At 36.1% G+C, this 13,554-nt stretch overlaps 1 protein-coding gene across 3 annotated transcripts in view; it reads right to left on the bottom strand.

The window, feature by feature from the left end:
* Nucleotides 1–13,554, bottom strand: part of MYO5A (myosin VA) — a 232,181-nt gene that overhangs the window by 101,750 nt on the left and 116,877 nt on the right. For all 3 annotated transcript variants that reach the window (XM_036734147.1, XM_036734144.1, XM_036734145.1), the window contains exons 10-12: nt 6,564–6,829; nt 5,061–5,142; nt 3,133–3,273 (exon numbers count right to left, since the gene is read on the bottom strand). In XM_036734147.1, coding sequence (XP_036590042.1) covers nt 3,133–3,273; nt 5,061–5,142; nt 6,564–6,829 — 489 coding nt within the window. The remainder of the gene's footprint in view (nt 1–3,132; nt 3,274–5,060; nt 5,143–6,563; nt 6,830–13,554) is intronic.

Here is a 13,554-nt window from a genome sequence, read left to right as displayed (position 1 = left end):
TTCTTAGAATTGCACAAAACTGTACTGGCTTTCTGGAGAGGTCCTCGCTCATTAGAGGTTTTCAAGGAAAGGCTAGATGATATAGAGGATTTCTGTACAACTATGAACAGGTTGGTTGGACAAGATGGCCTCCAAGATCCCTTCCAACTCTGTGACTCTATGACATTTAGTTATATTTTAAATTATCAGATAGCAAAGAAATCAGTCTCCAATATGTTTAAAACATTATGGTCTCTACACATTTCTTGAGGATAGGAACACCATGCTTTAAAATCTAAAGCTTTGCTGTCATTCAGTTGTTTTAGTTGTATTCAACTCTTCATGACCCCATTTGGGATTTTCTTGGCAAAGATGCTGAATATCTTTGCCAAGAAAATGATGTGCCATTTCCTTCTCCAGCTCATTTTACAGATTAGGAAACTGAAGCAAATCTGAGGCTGGATCTGAATTTAGGTATTCCTGACTCCAGGCTGGGCACTCTATCCACTGTGCTGCCTAACTGCCCACAAAACTAAAGCACCTCTAATTTAAATTTATGCAGATGGCACAATGGAAAGAATACTGTCTTTGGGATCATAGGATATAGGTCAAATTCTGCCTTTGATTCGTATCATTTGTGCAGTCAAGTCACCACCTCCCTGGGCCCAAGTTTCCTCATCTACAGAGCAAGGAGGTTGGCCAGATGGTCTCTGAATTCTCTTCCAAATCTAGACCTATGACTCCAAGCAAATGAACTAAGTTGTAAATGAAAGTATATCTTGAAAATATTTTCATCTTAGAAACAACCAAAACATTACTAATGTTATATTACAGAAAATTGAAGTATTACATCTTTAGACATTATACTAAGGGAGAGTGTTAGCCAATATATATTATAGGTAAATAATGTCAGGCAGCGTGGTATAGTGGGTACTATGACTTTGGGCCTCAGTGTGCTAATCTGCCAGATGAGAGAGGTGTACTCTTTGACTTTCAAAGTCCTTTCTAGCTTTAGAGCTGGGATCCCTACAACGGATGAAAATTTGCCCTGTTCATTGGTTCCCCATAGAGAGAGCCAAACATGTTAGTGCTACAAGGGACCTTAGAAATGGTCTAGTCTAACGCTCTTATTTTACAGATGAACTCCAGGTAAAATAAATGACTGGCCTTAGATCCCATAGCTGACATCAGTCACTAAAGAATGCTGGCTATTCAAATGTTAAAGACTTCTCATTTATCTATACCTATACTAGAGAAGAAAATAAGCCAATAATTCATTAAGCTTTTTTTAATTCCTCTGACAAAGGTGATCACTGGTTAATTTAAATAATGGTTTATGGCTTCATAATGACTGTTACAGTATAAAAATGAAATGCTAAGCTTGTATTTCCAAAGTGAACTGTAAGACATATAAAGTTCAAATATATGAGAAAACTTATGAATTTAGACTCCATTAATTCAGAATTGGCAATATTTTTTGTAGTTAATCAAGATGAAGTTTACATTCACATGATTACTAAAAAAAAGGATTTACTAATCAATTTTTGTAAACACGACTACAGAGTGGATGTTTAAGCTATTGTTATAAAACTATTATGACAACTATTAGTATATTCAAGTAGTCACTTGCTTAGAGACAACTGATATGCTAATTACAAATAATTAATTTTTTCATCAAAAGTAGGTTTCCTGCAGACATCTACTACGGAACACTTAGAGGCAAAGAATATTAGAGAAAGAAGTAATCTTGCAAATAATCTGGGCTATCACCCTGATTTTAAAGATGAAGAAAGTAATAAAACTGAATTTCTTTTCAAGTGTTTATTAATTCAAGCTAGCTTTTCTATAGCCTCTCTAAGGTTGGCAGGTGACACAGTGGATAGAGTGATGGGCCTGGAATCAGGAAGACCTCTGTTTGAATTTGGTCTCATGCATTTACTAGCTGTGTGACCCTGGGCAAGTCACTTAACTTCTGTCTGCCTTAGTTTCCTCAACTGTAAAATGGGGACAATATTACACCTACCTCACAGGGTTATTGTGAAGATAAAATGAGGTAATATTTATAAAGCGCTTAGAAGTGCCTGGGACATAGTAGGTGCTTAATAAAAGCTTGTTCCATTCTCCTTCTCTCCCTGATATGTCTGAAATACTAAAGTTTTAATTGTACTTTCAACATTTATATGGCTAATGGCCATATATATAATATCTTCACCAAGACAGAATTCATTACTCAAAACAAATAATCAGCTCTGATATTGAAGTCATTTTATTATAAATCTTAATTCATGATTTACTAGTTACTCTTCCCTGCTAAGGATACTGCTCAATGGTTAAACTATAGTCATAATACACATGCAACCAAATCTTGATTATCTTTGACACTGAAGGACAGTAGTAGCAGGGACAAAGAAATTGATAGATGATCTCGAACCATCTCTTGAGCCATTTTTCTCCCACCTTCTTTAAGTGAGATGCTAATAATTAGTGAAATTCCAAAAAAAAGAGACAGCAAAAGAAATGAGAAAAGGAAGATATGGAAAATCTACCACATGGGTAATCAGCCTCAGAGTAATTGAGAGTGGGTCGAAAAAATAACTTTTTATGGGAAAACACAATCTACATTATAATGTGATTTATATTCAATGTGGGTATGAATTACTTAAAATTTCTTTCAAAGATAATTTAATACCAAGGTTAAAAAAACAGCTTTAAAAGAGAGTCAGTCATTTCCTTAAACATCTTCTACTATTGAACAAAAAGGAAGTATACATACACACTGATAGGACTAATGCCTGACCAAAATTTCCAGACAAGAAAGTGAAAATATCCCCTCATATATTTTAGAATGAGATGTTTAAAACAAACAAACAAACAAAAACACTCCATGTTTCTCATCCAGCTTTAGCAAAATGGAACTTGTGGGAGTTAGCAACCTTCCACAACTAAGAAACATAGTTGTATGGGAACTGGCACATAGCAGTGAGAAAAAAGGATTGTCGAGCTGTGGTATTCACTACCAAGGGGGTAAGAAAGACACTCTAAAATAAGCCATACTTGGCTTATGAATCACTACGTAATCAAATCTAACCCTTCCAAGCTTATTGTACCCCTTACAATAGACCTTAAGTACTCAGCTGGAAATACTTTACCTACCTTGCATTCTTCATCCAACAAGTCCAGAATGCCCAGTTTTGCTTCTATAAGGTTGATGCATGGTTGATTGTCATAAAAATCTATGAGTGTCCATGGAATTTGCTCCTTCATATACTCTTCTTGTTCTAGCTTAAAAACGTGCTATAGGGAGGGGAAAAAACAGTCGTCTTTGTAACCATCAGCATCAAAATACATGCGTTAAGTCTATTAACCACATTTATTTAGGATCTGTGTTATTAAGAACATTATAAAACTCCTGCTGGTTTTCAGATACAGCAATCTAGTCAGGGAAACAGAATGAGGACAAATGGCACTGTATAAGAAAGCTTAACAAACATTAGCTATTCATCACCCTGAGAATATGAGTAATTTTGGATGTGGTTGGTAGCACAGAGTTTAAATACCAGAGAGTTTAAATGCTAACATTCCACGCCCCCCCCAGGGAAATCTTTCTAAAATACATTTCCCTGATTTCTTAAATTGTTGTACTATGTAATGGATGCGTCTGTAGATGTGGATATAGATGTGGGAGAACAGAGCTCTTCAAGTAGTCACTGAGCTGAAAGAGGTGAAAGGTTTAACTTCATTTTAGTAATATTTACCACATGAATTCAAAGCCAATGGAAAGCAAATTTCTACTGCCCTCAATTCCAATGCAAAAGCTGAGTGTTGTATATTAGCAGCACACTTATGAATGATGATTACCACTGTCTCTGAACACAATGGTCTCTTTTTCATTTTAACGATAAGTAGCCTCCATTTAAGACAACAGAAACATTTGACTGAGACCATAATATTATTCAGCTTTCCTCTCTCAGCTAAGTTTTTATGTCAAAGCTAACCTGAATCTTTCAGCCCGAGAAATACCACAAGTTGTCAGAATGTTTGAAAGTAAATGTGGATATAGAATACAATGTCTCAAATTATCCTAGATTTATAAAGTAGTGCCTAACCCCCACCCCAATCTCAAATCAGTAAGCCCTATTTAGTTATCCAAACCTCAAAATTTATTGGAAGAAAACTGAGAGATATGACACTAAGAATTAAGAAACTGTATAAATATCTTGATAAAATATATCAGTTGGGCTGGTGAAAGACAAGTTCTTTTTTTTTCTTAACAGACTTTAGTTCTTGACACTGAGATAGGGAAAAACTGCTATTTGGATTCTTATGGGAGTTTGACAGGATTTACATTTTTATTCACATTAGAAACTATATTATGTTTATGACCCTAAAGGCACTGCTATATTATTTTAACATTTGTGCTAAGAGGTGTGATTTACTGTACAGCTGAATCCTTTTTTTCTATATAAATATCCTCTTTAATTCAAGTATCTCCAAACACCATAATAATTCAGTGGGATATTTTCTATACCTGCTGTATAGGAGGGTAAAAAAAAAAAAAGGCTAAAGAAACTTTTACATTGGCTCACTGAGTAACCACTGTTCAAGAAAACAAGTTCAAGGGGGTCATTTCGGCTGGGGGGGGGGGGTCTCTTCACACCATAAAATTGTGAGTCTAACATAGAGAGACTTAATTTCTAATTCTAATTATGTAACACTACAAATAAGAACTAAGCTTAAGCATTACATAAAACCACCTCAAACACACAACAAAAGGCAGTGTCTGTATTCTCCAAACCATTTCCTATCATACTACTCTTAAAAAGTTCATTTGGGGGCACAAGATTCTCAGTGTAGCTCCACTGAGCAGTCTAGGGGCACTGTATACTTGGAGCCTACACAGACCATGACATTCTCTAGATATCACATTAATTATTAACCATCATTTCCTAAATTGTTCTAAACCTGAGAAAATAAGTATAATTTTAGAATTCATTTCAGGAACCAGATTTCAAATACAACTGAGAATTTTCAAAGGGATCACTTTTTAGCACGTAGGGGGATGTAGGAAAGAAAATTCTTACCATGTTGAATTGTTGCTGTAGCTTCTCATTGGCATAGTTAATGCAAAATTGTTCAAAGCTATTTATCTCAAATGTTTCAAACCTATAAAACCAAAGATAATTGGCTGTACAAATAGACAAATACCCACAAAACACTGCACAACAGAAACAATAAGAAAAGCCCTAAATTATCTGAAATTCTCTCTCCAAAGTAACGAAGTTTGAATACTTTCCTGGAAGAGGGTTCCAAGTCAATGACACCGACCATGAACCTAAATGCCCACCAGACTCCAGAAGGATAACACAAATCTCATGCCAAAGTGGAAGATAATTAAAGTCATCAATAAAGACATTATTGTACTATTGAAGTACTAACATGGCACTAATAAATGCATATAGTATAGTGTTTGGGGTAATTGTCATACTTTCTCAATGGTCAGTTTACAAAAGTCACCATTATTCCAAAGCTCTCTTGGTACAAATGGCACAGGAATAAAAAATTAACAATTTTTTAAAAATAGCACAGTTCACAAATAAAAAGTATTATATTAAACACAAGTGTACAATAAGGAATTCAACAGTAAAAAAGTAGAATATATTGGAGGGAAGAGTTAGAGTCAAACTGGATTTCTAATTCAATTCAACGTAATACACATTCATTAAGTGCCTACTATGTCCAACGCACTATGCTGGGTGCTGAAGACAGCAACGATAAAACTAAGAAATAGAGACAGCCCTCAAAGAGTTTATAGTATAGTAGGGAAAGAAGTCTTGTACACAAACAAATATAATACAAGTCAAAATTTAATAGGAACATAAGAAAGGTCCAAAGAAGGAAGTATGTTAGATATAAGGAAGAAAGGATAACTTCTAGCTCTAGCAAGCACACACACACACACAAAAAAAACAAAACCCTTCATACAGGAGGTATGGGACAACTCTGAGACTTCTTTGACTTCTTCACCATGCCACCCACATTAGGTACCTTTCTTTTGAGCCTTTTGTGTGTTGTCCTCTCCCACTGGAATGTAAACTCCTTGGGGGTGGGGATTTCTTTTCTTTTTTTGTTTTTGTATTCCCAGTGCTTAGGACAGTGCCAGACACATAGTGGCTGCTTAATAAATGTGTACTGACTATTTGAGCCGGGCCTGGCAGAAAGATAGTTTCAACACAAAGAGAAGTCAGGAGAATCCATTCAAGGCATGGGGGATGCCATGTTTAAAGGTATAGAGACAGAAGATTTTAATGATAATTTGCCATAAGAGAGAGTGAAAGCAAAAATGTTCTACTACAGTAAGTAAGCTAGAGTTGGATCCCAGTTTAATTTTTGCATAATGTAGGATAATTATATTACTGCCGCTAAGAAATTCTTTAATCAAAATGGGCAGAAGCTGGAGTATCTAATAACACCTTAGAGTTACTTGGTTATTTCTCTTTATTAGCAAATTTTCCGCCATTCAAATGAATTAATCTATTGTAAGTTTTATGAACACCACTAAAAATTAACTAACATAATACACTTACCCATAAATATCCAACACTCCAATAAAAGAGTGCTGCTTTACAGCAGAATGGAGAGCTTGATTGACATGATCTACAATCCAGTTAAAGAGTTTAGCATAGATATGTTTAGCCAAGGCATCCCGAGCATTAGTGGCCTGCAATTTGGGAATTGGTTTGATATAGGTCTCAGTTGCAGTAGCCAGCTTCCTATGGCAAAGCCAATGACACATTTCTTCATATTCGACTCCCATAAGATCACAGAAAATGCTAAGAGGTTCATGTTTCGGCTGCCAAAGGAAAATGGCTCATTTAGATAAGTCATATAATAAGAATTTTCCAGAACATATTTGTGAAGGTAGAAAGTGCAAAACAGGAAATTCTTTAACATAAAAAAATAGAATTCACCAGGATCAGAGGATTACTGTAGTAGTAATACTAATAATGCAAATTAATATAGAAAAGCTATTAATAATTATTATTGATTTTCTATAGATAACTCAAATTTGTATAGTGCTTCATGTTTTCCCAAAGCATTTTAGACAAATTGTCTCATTTAATTCTTTAAAATTAGCTTATTTTTATTCTGAACTTAAACACCAAATAACAATAGAGCTAGGGCTACAATCTAGGTTTCCTGCTCTTATCACTGCACCATACTTCTCCATTTTTCCTTCTTCTTGCCTAGCTACCAAGTCATTTTAAACACAAATATATTAAGCATTTATTAGCAAACAGAATTACTGAAATCATGCCACTATTCCCTAAAATAAGCATTTTAAATGTACGCATGTGAACATTACGTCATTTGAAAGTAGGTCAGTGCATTCTATACTTATTTTCTCTGAATGGAGTCATCACTTCCTGAGCTAAACTTCCCTATTTTGCTACGTAGAAACTACTTATTTTAAATGGCATGGGAACAATTACCTACATTAAGTAAAAACACACTTGGGACCTAACAACCAACATTATCATAAAACAAGGAATAGAAACTATTCTATCCAGAGTGATACGAAAAACTCAAATGGATTAAAGTCCAAATGTCCTAGTTATATATCAATATCACATGGATTAAGTCTATAAGAAAATTTGCCAATATCAAGGATAAAAAGGACAAATAAATGAAGGATACTCTCTGATAATATATCTTAAATATTGTTTTCTACTATAACCATAGAAGAAAAAGGGAAGAGAGGAAGAAAGCAGAAATCTCCTTTTAAGAAAACTTTAAAATAAAACATCCAATGATGGTGACAATGATGATTGGCAATAATTCATATGATTTTTCTATTATTTAGTTAGTGTAGTGAAATGGATAATGAAGTCAATTTAAGACTGGCAAGCCTTGACACAATTTGGACAGAGGTTTCTGTAAGTGAAGATTAAATTAGCTTTTGAGTCCTGATTCTCTGTTTCTGTCATCTGTTTTCATTATGACAATACATGTTTATACTGTCAGCAGGGTTAAACTGTTCAAGCAAATTCTGGATCAGCATCATCAAAATCACAGCAAGCCCAAACATAGAAGACTAAAATTCCCCAAAGAATTTTTAATAGATTAGAAAAATCCATCAACAAAGCAAACAAAACATGAAAACACTAATGTGGTAAGAACTAGAAACTCAGATAAGGATACCCAAGCTACCTAGACAAAGTTATCTTGCTCAGTATTTTAGGAATCTGGGATAAAGAGCTGGTCAATTTGTTCCATTTTGGGGAGAATTTATAAACAGGAGGCTAAAAAACAATTCCACCATTAGAAAACATATGTAGTACAACCAAGCAATACAGGTCACCAACCTCTGTCAGACCAGTTAAACTGGTGCATGTGTGTACATATCTATATAACTTAGATTTAGAGAATACTTACGAACTAAACTGGTAACTATTTAATTTTAAGGCATACATACTTTAGCCTGATTATGCAGTCTTAAAATGATTGAAACATGGCAGGATTATATTTCTTAAGGATCAACTCATCTCTGTCACCCATTTTTCTCCTGCAAAGGCCATGAAGCTTCTACATAACTTTTATAACAGTTCTGGTCACTGCTAAATTAACAAAGTTCTGGTTAAAAAAGAAAGAAGGAAATTCAAAGGAGGAGAGAGGGACGAGGATGAGAATGACTCTTGGGAAAATGCTTTAAAGCAATGGCATAATTGGTCTACTCAGGATAATCTTTCCTCCATATATTAAGGTCAAGGGAAGCACACCAATGCTTTAAGAAAGACTTACAGTGATATCATGTGTTTTTTAAAGTGGTATTAATATTCTTGATTTTTAAAATCATAAAGATTTGGGAAAATTCAGTATATTGAAGGCAAAGTTAGTCATATGGGTATCAGTGAGTTCACCTGAAAAAAAAAATGTGTTCTCTAAGATTTCTTTAGAATAGATTGAGGCCTAAATCAGATGAAAACTCATATATTCTGAAGCCCACCATCATTTGCAAAATTATCACCTGAGGTCAGGAAATATAAGCATGTGTACAAAGAGAATTCAGTGACCAGGAGAACTATGTTGGACCAAAGACCATAAAGAAGGGATAACAGGGTCATAGATTCATAGCTGGGAAGGGATCACAGAGATCATTTAATACTACTCCATTGTTTTACAGATTAAGAAACTGAATCCCAGAGGAGGGGTGGAGCCAAGATGGCAGCTGGAAAGCAGGGACTTTCCTAGAGCTCTCCCATAGGACCCTCCAAACACTGATAAAAATGGCTCTGAACAAATTCTAGAACTGCAGAACCCACAGAATAGCAGAGGGAAGCAGGGCTCCAGCCCAGGGCAGCCTGGATGGTCGCTGGGAAGGGTATATCTCATGGAGCTGGAAGCGGAGCAGAGCAGAGCAGAGCCCAGTGTAGGCTATGCCTGGAGCAACCAGACTGGGAGCTGGGTGGAACAGGCCCTAGTGCCCTGAATCAGTGAGCTGTGGCAGTTACCAGACTTCTCAACCCACAAACACCAAAGACAACAGAGAAGGTTAGTGAGAAAAACTGCAGGGGACAGAGTGTAAGGAGTTCGCAGTTTGGCTACCATCCTGGGGGCAGCAGAGGTGGTACAGCTGCAGAACTACAGCTGCAGTTGCTTCTGGCCCCAGGCCCACCTGGTGGAAGGAATTCAGTGGCAGAACAGAGCTGGAGTCAGAGCTTGCTTGAGTCTGGGCCAAGTTGGCAGTTCTTGGGGGAGGAGGAAAGCGGGTGTGCAAAGTTTGCTGCGTAGAAATAGCTCTGAAAACAACAGCACAGCCCCTCAAGATTGGGACAAAGTACTCTATACTCTATAAGCAGTCATACCCTGACAAAAAACTCAACAGTCAAATAGTTGGCTGGGAACATGGCCAGGCAGGGAAAATGGGCTCAGATTTAGACTCAGACCTTGGAATCTTTTTTTGGTGACAAAGGAGACCAAAACACACAGCCAGAAGAAGTCAACAAAGTCAAAGAGCCTACATTAAAAGCCTCCAAGAAAAACATGAACTGGTCTCAGGCCATGGAAGAGCTCAAAAAGGATTTGGAAAAGCAAGTTAGAGAAGTAGAGGAAAAATTGGGAAGACAAATGAGAATGATACAAGAAAACCATGAAAATTGTACAAGTCAATGACTTGCTAAAGGAGACCCAAAAAAAAATACTGAAGAAAAAAACACCTTAAAAAATAGGCTAACTCAAATGGCAAAAGAGCTCCAAAAAGCCAATGAGGAGAAGAATGCCTTGAAAAGCAGAATTACACAAATGTAAAAGGAGGTCCAAAAGACCACTGAAGAAAATACTACCTTAAAAATTAGGTTGGAGCAAGTGGAAGCTAGTAACTTTATGAGAAATCAAGATATTATAAAACAGAACCAAAGGAATGAAAAAGTGGAAGACAATGTGAAATATCTCATTGGAAAAACCACTGACCTGGAAAATAGATCCAGGAGAGATAATTGAAAAATTATTGGACTACCTGAAAGCCATGATTCGAAAAAGAGCCTAGATATCATCTTTCAAGAAATTATCAAGGAGAACTGCCCTGATATTCTAGAGCCAGAGGGTAAAAGAGAAATTGAAAGAATCCACCAATTGCCTCCTGAAAAAGATCCCAAAAAGAAAACTCCTAGGAATATTGTCACCAAATTCCAGAGCTCCCAGATCAAGGAGAAAATACTGCAAGCAGCCACAAAGAAACAATTTGACTACTGTGGAAACACAATCAGGATAACACAAGATTTAGCAGCTTCTACATTAAGAGATCGAAGAGCTTGGAATATGATATTCCAGAGGTCAATGGGGCTAGAATTAAAACCAAGAATAACCTACCCAGCAAAATTGAGTATCATGCTTCAAGGCAAAAGATGGACCTTCAACAAAATAGAGGACTTTCAAGCTTCCTCAGTGAAAAGAAAAGAGGTCAATAGAAAATATGACTTTCAAACACAAGAACAAAGAGAAGCATGAAAAGGTAAACAAGAGAAATCATAAGGGACTTACTAAAGTTGAACTGTTTTGTTTGCATTCCTACATGGAAAGATGACATGTATAATTCATGAGACCTCAGTATTAGGGTAGCTGAAGGGAATATACATATACATATATATATATATATATATATATATATATGTATATGTATATGTAGACAGACAGAGGGCACAGGGTAAGTTGAATATGAAGGGATGATATCTAAAAAAATAAAATCAAATTAAGGGATGAGAGAGGAATATATTGAGAGAGGGAGAAAGGGAGAGATAGAATGGGGTAAATTGTCTCACATAAAAGTGGGAAGAAAAAGCAGTTCTGTAGGAAGGGTAGAGGGGGCAGGTGAGTGGGAATGAGTGAATCTTGCTCTCTTTGGATTTGACCTGAGGAGGGAATACCATACACACTCAATGGGGTATCTTACCCCACAGGAAAGAAGGAGGAAGGAGATAAAAAAGGGGGGACGATAGAAGAGAGGGCAAATAGGGGGAGGAGGTAATCAAAAGCAAACACTTTTGAAAAGGAACAAGGTCAAGGGAGAAAACTGAATAACAGGGGATGGGATAGGAAGGAGCAAAATATAGTTAGTCTTTCACAACATGAGTATTGTGGAAGGGTTTTGCATAATGATACATATGTGGCCTATGTTGAATTGCTTGCCTTCTTAGTGAGGGAGGGTAGGGAGGGAAGAGGAGAGAGAATTTGGAACTCAAAGTTTTAAAAGCAGATGTTCAAAAAAAAAAAAGGTTTTGCATACAACTAGGAAATAAGATATACAGGCAATGGGGCATAGAAATCAATCTTGCCCTACAAGAAAGTAAGGGAAAAGGGGATGAGGGGAAGTGGGATGACAGAAGGGAGGGCTGACTGGGGAATGGGACAATCAGAATATATGCCATCTTGGAGTGGGGGGAGTGTAGAAATGGGGAGAGAATTTATAATTCAAACTCTTGTGAAAATCAATGCTGAAAACTTAAAATATTAAATAAATATTAATTAAAAAAAAAAAGAAACTGAGACCCAGAGTTTAGTCACTTGCCTAAGGTCACTACAAATATAATGATCATAGAATTAGAGAAAAAAGATTCCTTCCATGTGGGTCTAACCTTTCTCTACAAACTAAACTCTCTATCCATCTGGTCAATGTCATTTTACTCTCTAAATAATTTATAAGATTTCCTCCTCAAATACCAAAGTAACTTTACAGGTCATATTTCTTTATCTTCTTGAAAATTTCAGAAGAATAAAAATTTGCATTCTTATTGATAAAGAGCAAGCTAAATGAAACACACCTTAAAGAGTCATTTCATGTTTGCCACAGATTTTGTGAAGGAAAAAAATAAAGTGTTATACTCACAAACTTTGAAAAATCAGGAAAAAAGAACAAACTCCTCTCCAGAATACTTAATAATTTTTTTTTTAAATCTTAGTTCTACAATCAGTAAAAGGATCAAGGCAGAGAGGAATAAGAAAAGTGGGAAAGAGCTACACTGCCTAGCCTAAGCAGAGCTGCCCTGTGTTTCACTAATTTTGTGATCTATAGGAGTTCTACTTTCTTTGAGCTTAGGCGAGGTAATTATGGGGTTTAATGTTCATGGCTGCCTTTGATGGGCAGCCTTTTTTTATGATAATGTAAAAGATAGAGAGAGTGACACAGAGAAAGAAAAAGGTCAAGAAAGCCCCAAAATGTCACAGCTGATTATCCTCCAGTGCAGTAGAAAGAGCAATGGATTTAGAGTCAGAAGACCTCAGTTCAAATCTTAGCTCTGACACTTCCTAGATGCCCCATGGCAAATCACTTATTCTCTCTTGTTTCCAGTTTTCCTTTTCTCTACAATGAGGAGGTTGAACTAGAGAATATCTAAGATTGTTCTAACTAAATCTTTGATCCTATAAGACAGAAACACAGAAAGTCAGAGGCAGACAGAGAGAGATATCTACAAAGAAAGCGAGATTAAAGCAAGACACCCAAAGAAAAGGTCTCATAACATGCATAATTTCATACACAGAAACCCATAAAACAAAGAAGAATAAAGGGTTAAAACACACACACACATAAAAGGAGAAACGTTCAGGAGCAGAACCTCTAACCTCTCTACATATCAGACCCTTCATCTTCTATAATAATAAAAATAAGAGTTAACATTTATATAGTGCTTACTATGTGCCAGGGACTGTGCTAGGCACTTTACAAAGTACAAGAACAACACTAGACCAGGAGTTCTTAAGCTGAGGCCCATTGAACTTGATTTTTTAAAAATATATTGCATTTCAACATAATTGGATTCCTCAGTCCCAGATATTTTATTTCATGAATTAAAAAATATCATTCCAAAAAGAAGTCTATAGGCTTTACCAGACTGCCCAAGGCGCCCATGACACAAAAAAAGGTTAAGAACCTAAAAGTCCTATGGTCTTTTGCAGGCATTCTACAAAGAAGGTCTTTTGTGGGCACTCCACAAAGAAGGTCACGAGTAACTTTAAAGTCTACATTGTATTTTCAAAGCTGTAGGCATAAATTGAGATATTAATTTTTGCTAATGATACTTAGAC

The sequence above is a fragment of the Trichosurus vulpecula genome, chromosome 8 (genome assembly GCF_011100635.1).
Source record: "Trichosurus vulpecula isolate mTriVul1 chromosome 8, mTriVul1.pri, whole genome shotgun sequence".
Classification (NCBI taxonomy): domain Eukaryota; kingdom Metazoa; phylum Chordata; class Mammalia; order Diprotodontia; family Phalangeridae; genus Trichosurus; species Trichosurus vulpecula.
This window is presented reverse-complemented; position numbering and strand designations above follow the sequence as displayed.